We start from the raw sequence: 23853 nt of genomic DNA on the forward strand, positions 1-23853 counted from the left end.
AAACCATCAAGTGAAGCAAGAGAAGAGATTCGAAACTGCAGACTTTGAAAACTTAATACAAACAAACCAACCAACTCACCACTAGGCACTCATGTATATTTTATCAAAAACAAATCCTAAATAGAAATCCAACCGAAATCAGAAAACCAAGTTGAGACACCAAGTTTCACTTTTACTATATACTAGTAATTTACCCACGCGTTGTGCGGCTTCCTGGCGTTGAGTCGTTAACTCGATGTGAATTCGATCAGTTTCGATTACATTCATTACACTACCAGAACACAGACAAAAACAAAAACAAAAACAAAAATATAAGAATCGAAGAGGACCAATGAGGTGATGTCGGTCGGTAAAACTCGGACATTGGTAAAACCCAAGCACTATCGATCCGGTGCGTTGAGACGGTGAGTCTATGCAACTTCATTGGTTTCCGTCATGTACATTTCGCTTTTGGTTACATTTAACAGAAAAAAAAACACATAACCACAAATAATATAAATCTTGAGGCGGGCCAATAAGGTGGTGTCATTCGGTAAAATAGGGTGTTGGTAAATCCCGAGCAATGTCGGTCCCGGCGTTGAGACGGGTCAGTGTACGTGAATTTGGTCGATTTCCATGATGTTCGTTACGATACTAGAACTAAAACAAAAAAATTTGTTCCCGTTACGTTCGTTACGGTACCATAATTAAAACAAAAAATATATATAAATTAAGGTGGATCAATGGAATGGCGTCGGGCGATAAAACTCAGACGTTGGTCAAACTCATTCGTTAAGGCAATGAGTCTATGCAAAGTTGGTCGGTTTACGTCACGTTATTACGCTTTTGGTTACATTTGTTACAATGACGGAACAAAAACAAACACAAACACACAAATAACATAAATATTGATGCGGGCCAATAAGGTGGTCGGCAAAATCGGATGTTGGTAAAACTCAAGCAATGTCGGTCTTCGGCGTTGACGCGGGCGACTCTACGTGAATTTGGGCGATTTCCATGATGCTCGTTTCGGTACCATAACTACAACAAAAAAATTCCTTCGATTACGTTCGTTACGATACCAGAATTAAAACAAAATATATATATATATATAAATTGAGGTGATTCAATGGAGTGACGTTGGTCAAACTCAGGCGTTGAGTCGGTGAGTCTACCCAAATTCGGTCGGTTCCGTCACATTCATTACGGTACCGAAACTAAAACAAAAGAGTTGGTTCGGTTAGCGTTACGTTTCGGTTGGTACCGTCACACTCATTACGGTACCGAAACTAAAACAAAAGAGTTCGGTCGGTTATCGTTACGTTTTGTATGGTACCAAAACTAACAAAAAAAGAAAAAAAAAAAACAAAATGGCTGACTACGGCGCCAGCCATCACCAAATTTTCGATCGATTCCGTCATATTCACTGAAACTAAAACAAAAGAGTTCGGTCGGTTAACGTTAAGTCTATTATGATACCAGAACAAAAAAAGAAATAAAAATGACTGACTGCGACGAGAGTCATCTCTTTTACTTCTATTAGATAATTCAAGAATTAAACCACTGATCCTCCAAACCTCGTGCTTCAAATACTTTTTCTTTATATAATTCTTTAATCACAAATTCCAAAATCATACAGAAGGAGCCTCTCGTTGGAAAATTGAACCCAAAAACCAACGGTACCAATCACGATGCTCCTGCTACAAATTTGAAAAACACTAGTCCCAATCAACGGAATCTCCTTTTCTGCGGATCGCTACCACCGCCACAACCCTGCTTGACCTGTCGTTGCTCTTACGTAGCCGTTGCCGGAACTTACTTTTCCGATACAACTCTGCTGTCGGTTCTTCCGATTGTGGCCACCGGACAACAACAAACCGCCGTAGCACTATAGAAGGTCCGACTGACCTGCTTACGAAAAGATACTCCGATACGAAAACCCAACTTGCTTCCGATATACGCCGGTTGATAGCTTCTCCTCAAGCGCCGCCGCCGATTTCAAAACTCAGATTATCGATTTCTTGAACCTGGCTTTGATATCGTTTATATTAATCAGAAAATCTAACTCAAAAAAACTGATTACAATATCTCAAACCCTAACTTGGTTTGACTCTTGATAAACCCCAACTCGGTTGCATCTACTTCTTATTATAATGTTTAACCATAACTCGGTTTATATAGACTAACCAAACTTGCTAGTCAAGACATTACCAAATATAATAAACCCTAATAATTCTTGAGCTGGGTTTACACTTGGGCCAAACAACAATTGAGCCAACATTGATGACTACGGAGTTTGGTGTATGAATTGTCGTAACAAGATAATAACGATGAGCCAGTGACAACTTGACTGCTTGTTATGGAGGTGGGTGGTGCCGTGGTGGTCACATGGAGGTGGAGGTGGAGGTGGAGGTGGAGGTGGGTTGGCTAGACTATGTGGTATATATGGACCTTAAATTTCTCATATAGTGTCACGTCAACGTCACATCACATCCACTCCATTCCACTCTCTTCCCAGTATTCTGGAAACACTGTCAGATTCACCAATTACTTTTTTTTTTCAAATAAAATAATACTATTAATACATCTAAAATAAAATTAAAATTAATATAACTAAAGTTAATACAATATAAAACATTACCAACTAATTAAATTGAAAACATTGATTTATAACTAATATATATAAACATAAAACTGAAAAAAAAATATATAAATCCGAGTTTTCATTGTTGTCGGGTAGTTTGAAAAATGTAAACATATTTAACCAAATTTACTAGTTCAAACACGTGTCAAAAGTCATTTGAGACCAATTTTCATTTTTTTCAAAAAAAGAAAAAATCATTTTCGTTAAAATTTATACCGGGATGTTCAGATATTTTTTTATACAAACCTATGTAGATTTTTTTAAACTTTAACAAATACAAATTATTAACCAAAGATTATTAATATACAAAATTATTTTAAGACAGAAAAAGGGATGAAGATCAGGAAATGGTTGGTGAAATTCCCCTAAAACTTTTGTCAATTTACCAAACACAAATGGTAGGGACTGTGTTCCCCAATTCACCAATATGACACATAGGACACCAATTGATGAATTGGTGTCCATATTACATAGCCTTAGGTGATGGTAGACTTGTAGGAGATTTGTGTGACTTGTTAAGTATTTGATAGATGTCACATCATTTAAAAAAATGCCAAATCATCTAAATAATGCCAAGTCATATAAAAATGCCACATCGTAAAATAACTAACGAAATTATGGTTTGTTTAGTTCGGGAGTGGCGAAAGAAAATAAGGTGATAGCTTAGAATAACGTGTAATATTTCTTTAGTTGGAAGTGTTCTCAGCCAAAAGATGAAAATTGAGACTGGAATAGCGGTTTATTCGTAACCAAATAACCGATCTGAATCTTGAAATCGGTTTTCAGATAGGATACTAACCGAATCCGAATTCCCAAATTCGGTTTTCGGATATTGAAAATTTTGAACTCGGTTTGTTCGGACTTCGGATAACCGAATAAACCGAACTAGGTTTTGTGGGTTTTTTTTTATCTATTTCCAAATCCATCTCCACTATTTCACTTTAGGCCTTCATGGTACATCCACATCCACATCCACCATCCACAACTTGATTCCATTTTTTATCAGGCCTATCAATTCCTAAATGACTCAATCCCATGTAAGAATCCTTATGAGTTGTATGCATAAACTTTTTGTAATAAGGAAATTTGTATAATGGATAACCAGATTTGACAAAACAAGTGCTAAAACAAAAATGACATTCAAATGTTATTCTTAGTTTGAATGGTTAGTGAAAACATAACCCCACAGTTCGTTAGCATTCAATGGTTTCTTAGATTGAATTTGGGGTGAATTCGGTTCGGTTAAAGAAATTTGAATTCAGACCAGCTTGGTTTTTGGATTTAGGGAAAAAAATACAAATCCAAACAACTCGATCCAAACAACCCGAATAACCGATATCTGATCCGATAAACATCCCTAGCTGACTAGCAGGGGTGTTCACGATTCGGTTCGAAACCTTGAAACCGCCCAAACCGGTCATCGGTTTGGTTTCACGGTTGGTTTTTTTTCTTAACTTTCGGTCGGTTGGTTTGAAAACTTTCAAACCATAACGAACGGTTTGGTTTACGGTTTGTACCCAAAACCAATCGTATAAAACCGGACCGGACCTTATGATTTAATTATATTTAATTTTTAAATATTTTATTATAAATATATATATATGTATGTATGCATACAAATATATTACTATAAATAATCAAATAAAAAGTATTTAGCATATAATATAAATTATTACTAACAATGACACTGAATATAAAACAACGGGCTAAGCCCAAATCTGAAACTCACAAACTTTAATAAGCCTTTCAAATTTTCTAAATGAAAACCCAAAAATCAGTTGGTTTTTAACCTTTTGAAGTTATGTAAAAACTGAGGACTTTACCATAAAATACTATAAATTATTTTGGATATTTTGTATAAAACTTCAACTAGTTCAAACCGTGAAACCAAACTGGAACCAAACTGTTACTAACGGTTCGGTTTGGTTCGGTTTAAGAGTTCAGCGGTTTGGTTTCGGTTTAAGAGTTCAACGGTTTGGTTTCGGTTTACAAAAATCAAAAACCGTTACTAACGGTTTGGTTCACGGTTTGACCTAAAAACCGCGAAAACTGGACCGTAAACACCCCTAGTTGGAAGTATTTAAATCCAATAACTCTTAAATTTTCTAGTTTGAAATTTCTTCAGAGATGCTAAATATTTTGTGTAGTGAAATTTTAGAGTTTATGTTATCTTTGTCAAATTACCCTAAAATTAAAAGAGTGGGTGGGAACATTGAATGTGGCATTTAAACCCGAATAGTATGTCATAGCTTATGCAACTTTTGTAATGGTTGGCCTATAATGTATGTTGCTTTTAGGCCATACCTACCATATGACTTGGCAAGATGCACTACCAACCACCCATTTGCTGTGTTAAGAGATCAGAGGCCAAGGTAGGGCTAACCCGTTTGATTGATGGAAGATCTTTGTTTCAAATCTGAAAAATTAATCAATCTCAAGTAGATTAACTTTGTCAACGTAAGATAGAGTAAAATTTGTGTTTAAAAAAAAGTTATATATAACAATGTTGCGCCTGTTATATATAATAATAGGCGTGACATCTTAAATTTAATGGCCATAATAAGGAATAGTTATAGGATGTTAAATTGACTTTTTGAAACGTACGTTAGTTATTTTAGAAAAAAAAAAAAAAAGAAAGAAATGGCACGCTACGTATGTATCCTCAGGTTTGCCTTTTGTACACACTTCCATCTGTTTGTGTAATCAACTTGATTTTTGTATAAGTGATGTTATCATTTAATGTTTACTCCTATAAAAATGGGACCATTCAGAAGCTCATACAAAAGGAGGTCATTGAGGTACATGCCAAAAATATATATATGTGGACATGAAATTTCATATTTTAATTTTAATGAGTAATAAATGATAAGTGACCCTGAAGTTACCTCATTTAACAAACCCCCCCCCCCACCCCCCCCACCCCCAAAAAAAAAAAAAAAAAAAAAACATTTGTGTTTGTAAAGGAGCTCAAAGAGGTTAATATGAGAAAGGAGACTATAACTACAGAAAATTCTAGCTACCGTTGTAGCAAAACTTATCAAATTTAATAGTCGTTTTGTTATAGAAATTAAAAAGGAAATTAAGAGAGCCCAACTAATCCAAACCTACAAACATCCCTAGTTTGGCATGCTCGAATTTATTTTATGGATCCTTCAAATAATGGATCCTGAAAAAGTAAGCTAAACAATATTATGAACCACATATATAAAAGAGTACTTAAAAGTTTAACAAACTATAAAAAGAGAAAAACAAATGAGTTTTTAAGAATGATCACGAGACTCGAACTCCTTTTGTATCACCTTGTTTAAAGCCATTTAAATCTCTCAAAGTAAAAAAAGCAAGATGTTTGTGAATCGATATAATGGCACAACTTTTCTATAGCTATATATGAGCACCTTGTTTTCAAGAAAAGGGCCCGAATTGGTGGCAAAAGTGTCTTGGTGTTATGACGACAATGAATGTGACTCAGAAATTTAGGGTGAATATATTAATATGTGATTCATTTCTCACTACAAAATCATAACCTTGCAATTACATTTGTGGGGTGTCATTTTCAGATGATCATACGCCTTGCACACACATTTGTTAAAAAAACATAGATTCGAATCACAGCCATGTCTTAATCAACTAAAAAGAAGTTAAGGGGATCTAGCTATACTTTTCTTATAAAAAGTATATATGTTTTTTTTGCATTAGTTAGCCTTTCACTATTTTCTATTGGCTTTGTAGCTTTTCCTTACACTTTTGATTGCCTGAATCTTATTTTTGTCGAAGAATGCTGTTGACATATAAATTTTTTAAGGGAGTATACATGTACTTTCAAAGGGTTTATGTTATCTTAGAGCATTCCGAACCCATCCTTTAAAATTATATGAGGGTTTGTAAATTATAGGGTGGGGTTGTAAGTGTAAATTATAAGGTGGAGAGAGAAAAGGTAGTGATTTTTTGTAAATTTAGGAAAAAGTAGTTATTTTTTTGTAAATTATAGGGTGAAGAGAGAAAACTGTAATGAAAAAGGTATAAAAAATATTATTTATTGAACAGGAGAGAGAAATGTGATGTTTTTTAGTGTAATTATATGATATATATGGATATAGGGATAGGGAACTGGATGAGAATGCTCTTATTTGTTATTATGACATATGATTATGGTTTTCTCGACCTTTTTTAGCTATGCTGCTACTATTTTTAGTCTCGATCTTAGTTTTGTTGTTTTCATTCTTATGCCACGCTTTAGGATTTTTGAATATCACTACATGTCAACAAAGGTTTTTGGAGCCAATGGTTTCGGTAGGAGCAACATATGATATATCTATCTATTGAGATAGAGGAAATGTTTTCTACGAATGATATTTTACTACGAACGAGATTTTACTAGGTTCGCTTGTTTTCAAAATAGATATTTAACTTTAAATGTATCTATGATAAATTGATAATAAGTAATTCTAAATAACTAAACAATTTCAATGGCTTCGGAGGGATAAACCAAAATATCTCAACATACTAATTAAAACTTATAATAGCACGGATCAGTCTTACTATAAAATAAGGCTGCATTATTTTCAATAAAAACATAATAATGGTTGTATCAAAAGCTGTATTTGAGTATTAAAAAAGTTGCCTTAGAATGTGAAAAGGTTGCACTTGAATGACATATGCAAGACATTCAAAAAAGGTTGTGTTAAGCCTTGAAAAGTCGCATTAATTAGATCTAATGCAACTGTTTTTAACGTAGCCCTTGAAAAATGTTGCATTAAATGTTGCATTAGACCTAAAGCAACATTTTCAAAGCCTAATGCAACATTTTAGTGAGGTCGCATTAGCTTCATTTTCTTGTAAATGGCTCACATGTTTTACAATGATTAATTTTACATATAAAATGCTTAATTATATATGTATATAAAAAACATTAAATTAATTTCTTCATATGCTGGCTTTTTTTGTTAGTTTTTAAATGTTTACACACACATGTCGATTATGTGCAGGTAATATGGCGCTAGCACATAATTTGTACATGGATAGATCGATAAATAAACAAATATGTACATATTTTGTTTCTAATATATATATATATATAGTAAGAAAAGAGCTAAGCCTCTGTATATAACCCTCTACTAGAAAAACAATGCCATATGAGCCCATGATACATGTGACGTTCTTTATATAAGAAAACATTTTCTTCCTATAAAATATGTGCATGTACAAAAACTTAGGTAAGATATAAAAAGGAGGTTGGAAGTTGTATAAATGGATTAAAATACATAAAAACCTCATCATTCAGTTCACTAAACAATCAGAATATTACTAATATATAGTGTGATAATCATTTCTCAATTACATATATAATAAAAAGCATAACATGTTAAATGAATTCGTGACAGATAGCGTGATTTGTGAAGGATGTTGTAATTAATCAGTATTGGTTGAGTGTTTTCATGAAAATATATATGAAGTTCAGCTTGTAACATCATAAATAACATATTTACTTAGATATATCATTTATAAGAGAATTATATCAATTTAATTAGGCATAGTTATACAAAGAAAGTCGTTTAATTGTGTTTTTACATACAATTAACTATCTAACATATACGCTTAATTATTTTTAATTATTATTTTTTTTAAAAGTTCCATATCTGATTCAAAAATCAAAATTTCAACCTAATTGTCAGTTACATAAAAGATTCATTAAACTATAAAGTGTACTAGCCATAAAACAAAAAAACTGATTGGTAGACTTTTAATCAGCCTGTTAACCATTCATACTTAAGATTACCTCTTAATCATTAAGATTTTATAATCCATAACTATTAAAAGACTACCAAACAGCCTGTTGAACAGTTATATATTATTTACTAGAGATGGAGCTTGTTAGTAGTAGTTTTAAACTAGATTGGCTCAGGCTCACTAGCTTACTATTTATTTATTAAAATGCCGTTTAGTCAAACTTGGTATGTAAAGCTCACATATAAACTCATTTATATATTATAAAATGAGCTTTAATGGTCTCATGCAGGAGCTTATTTAGCCTTTTCTAAACAGTTACGTTTGTAGTGATAGCTACTCAACACATACGCTGCGTATTAAAGTTTCTTTTATATTTGATATATATTCAAATTGACCATGATTTCATCCACACCAAACTCACCTGTAAGCATTGATTCATCACATATATAATATATATATACACGTATATAATACTTGTGTGTGGTAGCTAGGAGGAGAAAGATGGAGCAAGCTGGTGGTCATCAATGGTTGTTCCCCTCATTAATTACTGCATTATCGTTTTTGACAGCACAGAAATTAGTAGTTTAATTAATCTTTTTAATATTTTTATAAAAAGTAATAAATGATATACAGTTGTATAGTCCATAGAAGTAGAGTATATATTTAAGTAGATATGACTATGTGATGATTAGAATGCTAGCAGCTAGCAGGGTGTTTGAGACCAAACACATTTGGCCACACAACTCAAATTCAGATTCAAAGTTGGCTTGATCATCAGTCTCTCTTGATCCAATGAAAATTATGAGCCACAACAAGCTCTCTCTCTTCTTTTTTCTCTTTTCTTCTTGTCTTGCCACCCTCTTCACCCCCTCTCATGGTTCTTATTCTTCTCTCTCCCTCTCTCTCTCTCTCTCTATATATATTTATATTTATGTGTGTGTGTGTGTGTATCAAAGATACATGTGTGTATAAAGCTATATGCTTGTGTGTTTGTGACATATAATAATTTGTTGGTGGTTGTTTTAATTTACCTCATTTTATTTGTTGTTTATAGCGGATAAGTTCAAGATGGTGGCACAAAAGGTTACATTTTGATGATTAAAAGATTTCTTGATTACTGTTCTTGTTTAAGAAGTCAAAAACTATATATTTAGAGTTTGTCACCCCCCCCCCCCCTCCTTTTAATGATGAAATCCCTTTACTGCATGCATACACTTAAATATATACATGCTTGTTGATTTTGTTAGAAATGCATACATATATATCATAACAATGAAGACAGCTGATGAGTTTTAAAGACTTGAGCAGACCATCTAAATCAAGGTTTTTGAGCTTTTGGAAAATAAAGTTGGCTTTTTAGGAAAGAATATTAATTTCTAGGGGCTTTGTTGTTCTCTCTCTTTATTTATGGGCTTTGTACATAAAATATAACCTTTGTGAAGATGGGCAGAATTAGAATTTAGAGGTCCGGCTTATTGGGAAAAAACTATTTTGAACTTTATAAATTTTAACACAAAAAGTTAGAGCATTTAAAAAAGAAATTAAAGTTTTTTTTTTGTTAATATCATTTTATTTATATGCGTTTGTTCAAAAAGCAAACTTTTGACACAAAAGGTGTCATCTTTAGGGAGAACATATATATCCACAAAGCATGTTCCAAGGGGTATTTCAGTAACAACACTTATGCGACTGATGTAGGTGATCACAAACCTTGGCAAACTCGGTACTCTTTTATCCGACGGGCGAGCTCATCTATGTCATCATCTTCATCCAACGGTGGAGAAAGGGGGTACGACTACATTGTTGTAGGGGGTGGTACAGCAGGGTGTCCATTGGCAGCCACACTGTCTCAAAAATACAATGTGTTATTACTTGAAAGGGGTGGTGTCCCTTTTACAAATAGAAATGTGTCTTTTTTGTCAAATTTCCATCTTACCCTTGCGGACCTTTCTAACACTTCTGCTTCACAATATTTTGTGTCTAATGATGGAGTCTACAATGCAAGAGCTAGGGTTTTGGGTGGTGGTACTTCCATCAATGCAGGGTTTTACACCCGAGCAAGTGCGAGGTACAATTCTTTTGAGCTTCTTAGTTTGTAATTTCCTCGTCTCGTCATATTCATATAGTGTTTTATATTGTTTGCTAAAACTGTTTATTTTTTTAAACAACAACGTCACAATGCTCCTAATTATACACTCCCAAAACTCAAATATATAACATCATTAATCAATTGTCTGGGTTAGAACCTGTAGGTGTTTATTATGTGCTAGTACAATACGAGAGTGTTCGTAGCTAATTATTTATACAACTATTACCTGTTTGACAGCTAATTAATTAGTTTAAATCACTTTTTCTAAATTATTTATTAATTAAACAAGTCGATGATAATAGCATCTTATGGTCCAAATATTTACAGATATTATTTACCTTAGTTAAACTTAAACATTAAAAATAAGAAAGAAAAAAAGTTAAATATGTAATTAATAGAACCACGGGCTACTTTTTTATTATTACTTTTTAGAATGGCAAACCACAAACTACTTGAATTGAGTAATCAGCCATCGACCAGATAACTAATTAAATGAGTTTGGCTACCACATGGTTAAGTCTTGATTAGCCCTTTTCATAACATTTACTTAGGCTTTTCTTTACAATTATTATTCAAAAGCAAATTGTGTAAAAATGTATTTCACTTTACACTTACAAAGCTTTAAATTTATATATATGTTGCAACCTAAAGTTAATTTCTTTTTTTTGTGTAGTTGACTATTTAAAATTAACTTTTCTACCTAATATCCATTCCCTTTCTCCAATTTTCTTGTTTTTGTTTGTAATTCAAGGAAAACATGACTCTTAACACAATTTATAAAATTACTACAAAACCGATAATACAAAATATATTGCTATCAACAAATAATTTGTCTTATATTTTAAATAGATAAAATAAATAATGTACCCCATATTTGTGTTTTATGGTTGATTTTCTAGAATTATGTGTATGATATATGTTAAAATAATGAGTGCAAAGCGATTATATTTTATGCAAAATAAAAACAATTATGAAACATATAAATTATGCAAGATAAAAACAATTATGAAATATATACTTTTGATTTAACCTTGTAATCATTTGGTTTGTTCAGTTTCATTGAAAGAGTGGGATGGGACGCAAAATTGGTGAATGAATCATACCCATGGGTCGAGAAGCAAATTGTTTACGAACCCATGTTCGAACCGTGGCAAAGGGCGGTTCATGATGGTCTTTTGGAAGCTGGTATTTCACCCGATAATGGGTTCACATATGACCATCTTTATGGTACAAAGGTCGGTGGGACCATATTTGATAAGAATGGTCACAGACATACCGCAGCTGAGATATTGGCCTCTTCAAACCCAAGAAATATTAATGTGTTGATTTACGCAAAAGCTCAGAAGCTCATTTTTGACATGGCCGGTATGCCAACGTTAATACTTTTAGTGTTTTTTTAATGCAATATTAAAGTATTATGATAGAGCCCGTGTGATACACGGGTGATAAAATAAAAGGTTATGAATCCATACCAATTAAGAAAAAGAGAAGGCCAACATCAATTCATTCTAGTTGAGTTGGTAAGTCACAAACATTTTAAAATCAAGATGGTGATTATCAGCTTTTTTGTCATGTTCATCTTTATACATTTGAATCATGAAAAGATGATTTTTGTGTCTTGTTCAAAGTCATAATTATATGAAGAGACCCGAGACTTAAATGACGTAAGATTTGATTAAGTGACAAAAATATATATTGGTATATCGCTAATGAATACCCTAATGCCACCAGCTCTAGTTATAAGTCTACATAGAGTGCTTTTTCTTATTTTAAGATTATTTTAAGGTTAACTATAATTGTGCGTCTAACTCAAATTCTTTTTATAAATTTTAGTTTATATGATGAATATTTTAACGAGGGTCCGTGGATCCCTAATCCCTTCACCCTCATATGTGTTATAACATAATGTTGTTAGGAACTAGGTAATGTTATTTGTAAAAAAAAATAAATAAATAAACTTGACGTCTTTCATTTTTGTTAATTGAAGGGAAGAAACCAAGGGCGATTGGAGTGGTTTTTAACGACGAGAATGGGGTTCGTCATGAGGCTTTTATTTCTAGGAGGCACGGGAGTGAGGTCATTTTGGCTTGCGGGGCCATTGGAAGCCCGCAACTACTATTGCTTAGCGGGATAGGACCAAAAGCCGATCTTGAAAAGCTAAACATTTCAGTGGTTCATGATAACAAATTCGTTGGCAAAGATATGTCAGATAATCCTATGAACGCAATTTATGTTCCTTTTAATAAACCCGTCAAACAGTCACTGATCGAAACTGTCGGGATTACGAAGAAGGGTGTCTATATTGAAGCTAGTAGCGGTTATGGTCAATCTAAGGATAGTATTAGTTGTCACCATGGTATCACTTCGGCTGAGGTTAGTGTACAAGAAAATAAACTTTTAGTGGCAAATACTATTATTATTGTTATTATTATTATTAATATTATATTGTGTGAAATTTTATTATAATAACCATTTTAAAAAAGAATATTAATATTTAACCATATTTTTACGTTAAATAGCAGCTATCAAATTCTTGACGATGCTATTGAGATTGTAACTCTTGTGAGATTGTTAGTTATTTGTAGAATATATAACAATATAGGCATTAGAATCTTATAACGTGAATCAAGACGTCAATATTTGACGTGTTGACATGTCAAGATTCCAGCAACTACATTGCATAGTTTCAAAAAGATTACTGAATCTTATACATATTTTGGGTTAAAATGGTTATTCAAGTAAATCTTTCTTAACGTGACATTAGAATATATACACGTGTATCAAACATAATGATTTTTGACGCGCTCTAGTGTAAAATATTGTGACAGATTGGACAACTTTCAAGGATTCCTCCGAAACAAAGAACACATGAAGCGATCGAATCATACAAAAGAAACAAGAAAGATATCCCATATGAAGCATTTCATGGAGGTTTTATCTTGTCAAAGATTGCTTACCCGAAGTCGAAAGGGGAGCTAAAACTAATCAACACCAATGCTGACGACAATCCATCCGTCACATTTAACTATTTTAGTCACGTTGAAGATTTGAAGGCATGTGTTAATGGGATCCGAATCGTCGAGAAACTCGTTAGGTCCAAACCGTTCCTCAATTTCACTCAATGTGACCGCAGAACTGTTGACAACCTCCTCAACATGAGTGTTACTGCCAACGTTAATTTAATACCTAGACACACAAACGATACAAAATCATTGGAGCAGTTTTGTAGAGATACAGTGATCACCATCTGGCACTATCATGGAGGGTGCCATGTGGGCAAGGTGGTGAACACTGATTATGAGGTTATGGGTGTTCATAGGCTTCGGGTTATTGATGGGTCAACTTTCGACCAATCACCTGGCACAAATCCACAAGCAACAGTTATGATGATTGGAAGGTAATTTACAACGTGATAACGTGTTAGAGGTTTATCATATTTTCAATCTATGCGTGAAATTAACGCGTTGATATGTTGCAACCTAGGTACATGGGAGTGAAGATTTTGAGAGAAAGGTTAAAGGAAAGCAAAAGGATTGTGACAAAGTAGAGTCCCGTGTGATGGTGATCGCGATTGTTAGCAAAATATAAGGTGGAAATTATTTGCAAGTAGTAAACATGAAGCACTTAATTTGACACTATTTGGGTTCATCTAGCGATAAAAATGTCTTGAAAACTTTATGGTTTATTGGCAAGTTACAGATGTAAATTATTTTCTTGTTGAAGCAAAAGCTCTCAATGTTTAAGGCCTTGTTGAAGAAAATCTCCCAATTTGTTTGAGGCCTTAAAGTGACCATTACATAACAACTGAAAATGCTAATGTGACATATATCACTCATATGTAGCGAAAATGGTAACTAAAATATAGATTTTATAATCACAAAAGATATTAAAGGTAACGGTTTAGCGTTTTGAGATCGCGGTCAGTCCATGATCGTGGTTTGATTGTAAAAATTCACACAAATTTCACCACTTTTTGAGGAAACAAATGTATACGAACTTGGGGTGTAAGTGATTCGTCTCTAAGCTCAATAACTTTGACTTCAACTCACTTAAAAATTATACTATGTTTAGAATTTATGCCGGCCAGATTCCTTAAAAAGGTTAACCCTTTCACGACCCGTTAAATATGAGTCGAATTACTATTATACATTCATACCGAGAAGCCAATTATTCTAACTTAGTGATATCTAATAGTCAAATATGTAACTACTAACTGAATTGAATTTGCGAGTGTTAATTCAGCGAGACTGTAGAAATTTTATTTCTAAAGTATGCTTCCAAGTTTAACAACTAGCCATTTCTCATGGGAGATACGAGAATGCTTGCAGACTAAAATTAGAAGTTTACATAATTAAAAGTTAAAACAATTCAACAAGCTATATTCTGTTGGGTTTATAGGCCTTTTAATTAAGGCTCGGTTTATTATTAGAAGTTAAAAGAGGAGACGGGCACGGGCGGCCGGGCCCAAGCCCAGCCCAATTTAAATTTCTTGTTTAGTAATTTACAAACCCTAGTTCAGTCACTATTTAAACAATGCTATGTACTTGTAATCTTTTGTCACTCAATAAAGAAATACCTACTTGCCACCCGTGGACGTAGGTCAGTTTAGACCGAGCCACGTTAAACCTCATGTTCGTTTATTGCTTTCATGTGTGTGTTCAGTTTCGTGTGCGCGTTTTATCCAAACAGGTGTTATCAAGAGCTTAGGTTCGGATCGCACGAAGAACACGTTGAACCAGTAGTCGGAGCTGGGGTTCCGTCGGTTTCTGTTTGTCGACGCCGCACTAGATCAGTTTTAGGGTTCTGCCGGCAGACGCCGCCACCCTAGTTTTGCTGCTATCGCTCGCCGTCGTTACTTGCGAATCGCCGGTTACAGTTTGTCGATCCAGCCACCATTGTTCAGGTTAGGTTCTGTTTTCGAAAGCAATTGACCACCAACACCGCTTATTACCGTCGTCGATCAGTTCGTTATTGGCTGTTTCGTCGTTAACCACAAAAGATTAGAACGTTCTTGCGACATTGTTGCTGTTGTAGTGTTCAGATTGGTTTTGTTGAGAAGAAACGACGTGGGTTAGTGGTGACTACGTTTGACCAAGATCCTTTATGTTAAGTTGGAACTTAACCCTTCATTTTAATTGGGCCACGATTTATGGCACTAACCCAAAGTTGACAAAATAATCTTTTTTTTGTTGTTAGTGGGCCGTAGTACAAAGGGACCTTTGTTTGAATCAAGAGGTAGTACAATTAATATTTTGGCATATTAGCCAATTTTTGGGTTGAGATCCTATATCTGCAAATTACGAGCCAAGAACAATTATATCATGATCCTATTTTGTTGAAGAATTGTTATTTTGCAGAAGAAACATTAAAGAAACCTGGAACCAGTGGCAAACGCGTTTGTCAGGTTTTATCGTTTCAGTTTCTAATTTATAGTTCGTTATCTCCGTTACGTTAAATAGGTTGATTATTTAACAGAGTTCAATAGAACAGTCATTAAGTTCAGGCTCATGCCATTGTTGTGTCTGTCTCTGCTATCCAGGTTTTCGTTTTAGTCATTGTTATAGCAGAAGACGGAATGATTTTGATACAGAAGTTTGATGGACAGAAGTTTGGTTGATGGAAGATGCAGATTGAAGCGCCACTTTGTCAGAAAGATTATGATGTGGTGCTTGAGGATGAAAAACCAGAAAAGTTGTCAGAAGTAGATTGGAAGAAGTTAGACAAAAAAGCTAGGGTTTGTATTACTTTGTCGTTGTCGGAAGATGTGGCGTTTAACATTATGAAAGAAACCACAGCCCGTGGTATGATAGAGGCACTATCCAACATGTATGACAAGCCTTTGGCAGCAAATAAGGTCTATCTTATCCGAGAGCTAGTGACAACAAAAATGAAAGAGGGTGGGTCAGTTACAACGCATATCAATAACCTTAATTCGATCTTGTCCCGCTTAGTGTCAGTCGACATTAAGTTTGATGATGAAGTTCAAGGTCTTTTGTTACTATCCTCTTTGCCCGACAGTTGGTCGCAAACAATGACTGCAGTTTGTAGTTTGTCTACAAAAATTACTTTTGATGGGATTCGGGACCTGATTCTGGGAAAATATTCAAGACGCGGAAGTTCAGGTGAATTATCAGGAAATATGTTAGTCACAGAAGGTAGAGGTAGGGGAAAACAACGAGGCAGTGGGAGCAAGAAGAGGAGTCAGTCAAAGACTCGTAAAGATATTGAATGTTGGGGTTGTAAAGAGAAAGGACACTTCAGGAATCAATGTCCGAATGGTAAGAAAGAGGTGAACGTTACAGAAGACGACACGGATGACGGGGGTCAGTAGTGATGAGACTTTGGTTTGCAGTGTTGAGAGTAACGTTAATGCTTGGGTGATGGATTCTGGTGCACCGTTTCATGCCACTCACTGTAGTGAAACGATGAAGAATCTTAAGTTTGGGGATTTTGGAAAGGTTCGACTAGCTAACGATGATATTTTAGAGGTTACGGGTATGGGAGATGTTGATTTGATAACTTCAGCCGGTACTTCTTGGACTTCGAAAGACGTGAGGGTTATTCCAAGTTCGAAGAAACGTTTGATTTCAGTTGGCCAGTTGGATGACCAGGGACACGATGTTAAATTTGGGAATGGGCAGTGGAAAGTAGTCAAAGGGAATCTTGTGGTTGCTCGTGGCAAGAAAATAGGTTCATTGTATATGGACGATATGTAATCGAAAGGAGTGGATTTGGTTTTGATGAAAGACAAAATCCGGTTCACAGAATCCCATGGGCAGAAGAAGGTTTGTTTTGCAAGTAACAAACCCAGAGCCAAAGTGATGATTCAGGATGAACGAGCTAGGAAGGTTAAATCAGTTGAGGGACATTGTGACAGTGGGAGCACAAGTCGTCTTTCAGTTCCTGTTCCAGGTCGACAGTGGATTAAGAAAACCAGTATTCCAGCTGTAAAAGTCTCGCCGGTGAATAACTTGCAGAATATGGAGAGTGTGTTCCAGTTTGTCTTTCAGTTTCAGTTCGCGTGTGTGTTCAGTTTTGTGTGCGCGTTTTATCGTAACATATTCTATGACCCACTTTATTACAGTTGATTCCAGTTATTTGATCATTACCACTTTCAAAATGCATATCCAAACTCCCTTTTAATTATTCTTGTCCTCAACGTGTATGTTTTATAGCGATGCAGTAAAACAAAATTACCCACTTATCTTTTCTTTTTGCCTAATTGATATTATTTTCTCTCATTTTAAGATATGATGCCCTTTTTGGTCATTTTAGCTAAGCGATTCTTAATAATCAGAATTTTACAAGAAACAATATATAAGTGCATGTCCAAACACTCTATCATACATATAAACCGTTTTATTTCATTTGATTCCAAATATTCAAGACTACAATCCTACATAATCACTGTCAAAATGCAAATGTAAAAGGCCAGTTGAGAATCACTAAACGTTGATTGGTCAACTCGTAACAACTAGAGAGTTGTTGCTTTCATTTTTAAGATTTTGGCATTTGTGCTCTTTAGTAGGCTATTCTCAAACATTATTTTGATATCTGTATGAACTCTGGGCACAAACAATATCCTTTAATATCATCATTTTTGTATGTGCAAATCTGTGATGAAATTAACATATATAGTGTAATATCGTCATGCGATTGTCATATATTTAATTATTATTTTTATTATCAAGTGATCTCGTATTTTCATACTCGATTATAATGAAGTAAATGATGACAAATAACTTAACATGAAGATCTCAAGGCACTAGATATTTGGTTGACGATCAATAATCAAATCCATATCATTCATCACACTTGGCTCGAATTGTATCATCCAAAGATTCGGATCCCAATTTTGACCAAGACTCGGGTCAAAATGATATGGAAGATGATGATCAAGAACCACATCAAAGAGCTGGATATTTGATTGACTATCAATAATGAAACCTATATCGTTCATCCCACTGTGATCGAGTTGCATAGTCAGGTAATTCGGATCCTGATTTTGACCAAGACTCGAGTCAATATTATCTGGCAGATGATGATCAAGAACTTGACATGAATCACCCATGAATGATGGTGGAAGTGGAGGAAGATCAACATCAACACAAGATTCAAATTCTTGACCATGTGTGACCAAAGACCATGGTGCATTGACCTGATGATCTTGAACATCGACCGTTTGTGGGTGATCATAACCAGGACTAACATTAGTTTTGTTGTTTTTAGGGTCTGCAACAAGAAGCTTCTTCTTCATGTTGGAATTCCAAAAGTTCTTTATGGCACTATCCGTTCTTCCCGGCAAGTGTTTTGCAATTTCTGCCCACCTGCATACAAATAACTAACAAAATAAATCAGTATCAATATTTCATAAAACAAGATAAAAATAATAACAATCAAAATGTACTAAAAATGCAACTATACTTATTTCCCATGTTATTGTGTAGATTGATTATCAGTGTGACGTCTTCTGGTGAAAAGTTTCCTCTCTTTAAACCTGGTTGTAGGTGATTAAGCCATCTTAATCTGCAACTCTTGCTACTTCTAGATAACCCTGCTTTAAAAGAAATTTAATCATATTAATAACTAATCTATATTTTAGAAATTATATAAAATAATGGCGTGTTCATTTTTTACCACATTAAGTTTTGTTCAGTTTTTTTGCTTCATAAACTAACAAAAATAACACAATAAACCGTCAATCATTTGACTTGATACTTGAGAAACTTTATTTATGAAATGAATAAACAAAAATAGATTTTGATTCTAGGATACATTTTGATTCTAGGACAAGTTGTTTTGAGCATGTGTTAAGACAAACTATATGCAAATAAACCCTTGAAGAATAATATTTTTACGTAGTTATATATATAGGGGGGGGGGAGACCGGCGAGCTTAGCAATGGAGCTCCAGTTACGATTGCGGCCGTGGGTAGAAATGTAGTTAAACAGTTTCGCGTCCTCTTCGGGTGACCATAATCCTGTTTTCAACATGTTTTTAGTTTTTCTTACGGAAAAAAGGAGACTATTGACAAACATATAGTGTTACTGTTATATATCGTCTTTAAATAGGAGACATTTTGATATATCGCTATCATAATTGAAATGATGGTAATGAAAAGTGGGGATCCACATATAAATTTGTAGGTAACAAATGTAAATAAAAGTACGGTGGATATAAGGGGCATCGGGGCCTTGTAATCCTTATTTATCGCCATCAATATCTTGAAGTACAAATAATCACAAAACTGAATAATCGAATCATAAGAACTAACGGTTCGGTTAAGCATGCTTCTAATATTATTGGTTCGACTTCGGTTATTGTAGGTGGATAATTGAATCGGACCGATGTGTTAACTAACATATAGTCTAATCCAACCAAATGGAGTTAAGAGACTCAGAATGTGTCTAGGCGAACCAAGCCACCAATACTTCGTGTTTTTAAAACATTTTACTTTGAAAGTTAATAATTAAGCGGTTTACATTGAGAATAGTGTTTACATCAAAATAGAAGGGAAACAGACAAGTGGCGTCGCTAACCATTTTTAAATTGCAAAACAAAGTTGCTATTATTTTAATATGTTATATTTTGTGCCACACTCTGTTATCTGGATATTGCATTTACATGCCAAGGGAGGCTTTTGAAGCCGTGGGTCTTAACGGAAACAACTTCTCTGTATTTCGGGATAAATGAAAGGTTTGCTTTCATTCTACACTCCTTAGATCCTACCACATAGTGATAAATTATAACTACAAAATGAGATTTTACTGGGTATGTTTATTTGTATTATTTTGCTTACGCTTAAAGTTACTATAACTATTTACATTTATATCATTTTACTTATAAACTTATTGAAAATATATATTTACATGTAGTTTTTAAGAAAATGTCTAGTAAAAAGTGTGTTCCTAATACAATTATTAAACCTGCGTCACTTATCCCACACTTTAATGTGGATACACCGGATATCGGATGCCTACAACACCGAAGGACCATTTGTAGTTGCTACATTTGCATCTCAACTAATTGTATTAAATTAAACACAGGTGGAATGTTGCATCTCAACAAACGTACACATCTCAATTAATGTAATTAAACACAGGTGGAATGTTGATTCTCAACATAAATTCTTAACATATAGGCTTGAAGCTTGTTAGTCGAATGTTTCAACATAACTATACTAACCACTTTTCAAAACCATTGATCGAACAACCTTCAGCCATAACTAGCAGGCTTCTTAAAACGTATAACCAAGTTAATTCAGATATGGTACGGTTAGAGCCAAAAAACGACCCAAAACAGATTATATAGATACTTCACAAGTTTGTTTGTTTTTTTTGAACGGCCAACAAACATAGAATGCCTAGGTACTTCGTACGAGTTGACCTAATGGCAAAAGGTCACCGCCAGCTGGCCCAACCCAGCTGTACGGAGCCTTAAGTGCCTCCAAGTTATCTCCAGTTCCGGGAAAAACCCACCCGGGCGAAGGCCCACCAGTAGTAAAACCCGGATACCCTCAGGATCAAACTGGAGATCACAAAGATCTCGAACTGGAGATCACTATTTGGGTTTTGTGTGACTCATACCCATGAATTCGGGTCAAACGCATGAGGTGTCTCAAATCACAAATCAAATAGTCTTGTGACTTGAGAGCAAGAGGGGGGGGGGGGGGGGGGGGGGGCTGAGGAGCAACCAGAGAATAACACATAAGATTTTTTGATAAGACATTTATATGGATTGATAAATAATACTGTAGGGGTATGGTACTAAACCCGGTTTTACGACCCTAAATTTATTATGTTTGGCTTATTTTATTATATGAACTAATACAATGTTATTGGGCTGAGGGGGTTTTGTGGAGGTAACCCTAACTGGGCTAGGCCCATTAGGGTACCATGATGGTGGCCATGAGGCTCTCTATATAAGGAGGTCTCCACCTCCTTATTAAGGGGTCATGCTCAGTAAGAGCTGCCATCATATCATTTTTGTGTCTGTAAACAAGAGATCCTTGAGATTTCTTAGCAGTCACCTCCACACCCCCAAAAGGCCATTGCAGATCTCAAGCAACCGGAGAAGAAGATCAAGACGTGGTTCGTTCATCTCGACATCCGTGGAAACATCGTCATGGATCAGGTCAGATTCATTTCATGTTTTGACATTGGCGCCATCCGTGGGACGGCAACGAACTACCCTTCGATTTTCGTCTCGGTTCTCAGATCTCTTCCAAGAAAAACCCAGATCTGCAAAGTTTACAGAAAGAGGCTTCAAGACTTGTTCTATTAAAGCTCAAAAAGATCCATAGATCTAAAAGAGGCTTCCAGATCTGTGCGAAAATGAAGCTGAAAAGGATTTGTAGATCCAAAAAAGAAACTACCTGATTCGGATGATCAAGCCTCCGGATCTGTGATGGTTTTAAATTCTCTCCGCTCCGAGCTTCAGATCTATCTAGATCTGATTTACAGATCTAGACCCGGATTTTAGGTTTAAAATTACAGTCTAGATTACGGAGACTTTCACCGCCATGCACGCGCGCCCGCGAATTTTCACTCCGCGGAAACCACCATGTGGGTTTTGCGCAGAAAACTGCCACCATGCATGCTCGCCAGCGGGTCACCATTCCGCCGACATGCGTGAGCGCCCGTGGAAACCACCGCGGAAACCACCATGTGGGTTTTGCGCAAAAGACTCGCCGCCATGCATGCCCACGCAACTCTCCGCCATGCATGCGCGCCCGCGAGTCACCACTCCGCCGCCGTGCATGCGCACTGCCAAGAATCAAGCTTCGCCACCATGCATGCACGCCCGCGAGTCACGACTCCGCCGCCATGCATGTGCAAGCCTGATTTTGATTTTTGCATACATGTTTCACACTTCCTTTTATTAATTTGAGCAATATGACAACATTATATTGACATCAAACTAAAAATAAAACGAAGTAAAACATACATGCGCGAGCTTCAAGCTCAGACGCGTTGACGAGTTTTAACTCTAAAACGTCAGGGCCTTAGCCCAATAATATGAGCCTTAGCTCAAATTACTCATAACATCCATCCCACATATTGCGCAGCTGGACCATAACATACCTAAGCACAACAAAGGCAAAGCACATGCCAAAACATAGTTGTTGAGGTTTCAGGTCGGGGCCGCGCATGGGATTATAATGGATATAGGCAGAGTAACACATACTGACACGTAAAGGCTAAAAAACTCATTCATAATTCCCTATAACAAATGCACGATAACGTCGCGCAAAAGAGGAATAACGAAATGCCAAGACGCGTGTCAGCATATTCAAAATATCGCAAAATAGCTTGAAATATGACAACTATTAAGGGGTACTTAATAATTTCCTTACAACCTTGTTCAAATTTCAATGTGTAAGCATACCTTATATTCATCAGACACGCGCGCGCGCCATCGCGTATGCGCCACCATGGTTCGATGTACCGCCATCACGCATGCGCCACCGCGATTCAATACATCGCCATGAAGCAGCAACGCGTCACCACGGATCACGATGCGTCGTCACGGGTCAATAATCCGCCACCAAATATGCGCACAGTCGCGGATTAACATTCCGTCGACATTCATTCGCGCCACGACAAGTGAACCTCGCCACCGCGTAAGGTCATTGCGCCACCACGCGTACACGCCACCGCGGATAACCATCTGGCCGCCATGATGCATCCCACCATGCATGAGTGCCACCGCTATGAAGCAGCAGCGCGCCACCACACATGCGCACTGGCGCCGAGCACCGCACCACCGCGATCCAACACCAACCAACCACGTGCATTGACGATTCGTTTTAACCAAAGGGATGGAATTGCGCGCAACGCGCGTGCAAGAAAAGAAAAAGATAAAACAAGCCCTATTGAAAAAACAAACTAGTTTAATATCTATCTTATCTCGCTCGCGCGAGACAAGACACATTAGACTGGGGGGGCTTGAAGGGGGTATGCACCTGCCTTAACATCGAGCGGGGCGGGTCAACCCACAAAATATAGACGAGGCTTAAAATCAGGATGTCATGAAGACACAAAGCCAAAACCTATGCGCGTGGCGCATATCACATATGCTCACGCATCACATATGCTCACTTATCACATATGCTCACGCATCACGTATGCTCACGCATATGCTCACGCATCACAGGCTCACGCATCGCATATGCTCACGCATATCTCATCTGCGCATGAAACATCTGCGCGTGGCGCATATCACATACGCGCCAAACTTAAAGGTTGGGAATCCTCATAAACCCATAGGCCGTGCGCCAAACTAAAAGGTTGTGAATCCTCAAACCCATACGGCTACGCGCCAAACTAAAAGGTTGGGAATCCTCAAACCCATACGGCTACACGCCATATTCAAAGGTTGGGAATCCTCATAAACCCATAGGCCGCGCGCCAAA

The 23853-nt window shown here is 36.0% G+C and overlaps 2 protein-coding genes across 3 annotated transcripts; one reads left to right on the plus strand and one right to left on the minus strand.

Annotated features, from left to right (window-relative positions):
- The first annotated feature begins 8831 nt into the window (after positions 1 to 8831).
- Positions 8832 to 14052, plus strand: LOC143591380 (protein HOTHEAD-like). 2 transcript variants are annotated; one of them, XM_077071601.1, is made up of 6 exons: positions 8832 to 9227; positions 10049 to 10418; positions 11494 to 11804; positions 12427 to 12812; positions 13268 to 13836; positions 13923 to 14052. In XM_077071601.1, exons 1-6 carry the CDS (start codon positions 9143 to 9145, stop codon positions 13984 to 13986), a joined length of 1785 nt encoding a protein of 594 aa, XP_076927716.1. In that variant the 5' UTR covers positions 8832 to 9142; the 3' UTR covers positions 13987 to 14052. The 2 variants fall into 2 exon arrangements, with proteins under 2 accessions (XP_076927716.1, XP_076927715.1); XM_077071600.1 differs by lacking the exon at positions 8832 to 9227 and having other exon boundaries at positions 9908 to 10418.
- Positions 14053 to 18204: 4152 nt separating this feature from the next.
- Positions 18205 to 19432, minus strand: LOC143591385 (transcription factor MYB21-like). The gene is made up of 3 exons (XM_077071605.1): positions 19327 to 19432; positions 18864 to 18993; positions 18205 to 18766 (listed from the first exon to the last, which is right to left on the minus strand). Exons 1-3 carry the CDS (start codon positions 19430 to 19432, stop codon positions 18205 to 18207), a joined length of 798 nt encoding a protein of 265 aa, XP_076927720.1.
- Between the last annotated feature and the right edge of the window lie 4421 nt (positions 19433 to 23853).

This window comes from Bidens hawaiensis, unplaced genomic scaffold, assembly GCF_021521415.1.
Source record: "Bidens hawaiensis isolate Kalapana, Puna unplaced genomic scaffold, B.hawaiensis_p1.1 tig00039597_1, whole genome shotgun sequence".
Taxonomy (NCBI): Eukaryota; Viridiplantae; Streptophyta; class Magnoliopsida; order Asterales; family Asteraceae; genus Bidens; species Bidens hawaiensis.

What these genes read in the sequence shown, in the direction of transcription:
- LOC143591380 (XM_077071600.1), top strand. Translation starts at nt 9,928, where the DNA reads ATGCGTTTGTTCAAAAAGCAAACTTTTGACACAAAAGGTGTCATCTTT. An exon ending in GCTCATTTTTGACATGGCCG is followed by an intron (nt 11,805 to 12,426) that starts GTATGCCAACGT and finishes TGTTAATTGAAG; the next exon opens with GGAAGAAACCAAGGGCGATT. An exon ending in ATGGTATCACTTCGGCTGAG is followed by an intron (nt 12,813 to 13,267) that starts GTTAGTGTACAA and finishes ATATTGTGACAG; the next exon opens with ATTGGACAACTTTCAAGGAT.
- LOC143591385 (XM_077071605.1), bottom strand. Translation starts at nt 19,432, where the DNA reads ATGTTGAAAACAGGATTATGGTCACCCGAAGAGGACGCGAAACTGTTT. An exon ending in CTCCATTGCTAAGCTCGCCG is followed by an intron (nt 18,994 to 19,326) that starts GTCTCCCCCCCC and finishes CTTTTAAAGCAG; the next exon opens with GGTTATCTAGAAGTAGCAAG. An exon ending in CACAATAACATGGGAAATAA is followed by an intron (nt 18,767 to 18,863) that starts GTATAGTTGCAT and finishes ATTTGTATGCAG; the next exon opens with GTGGGCAGAAATTGCAAAAC.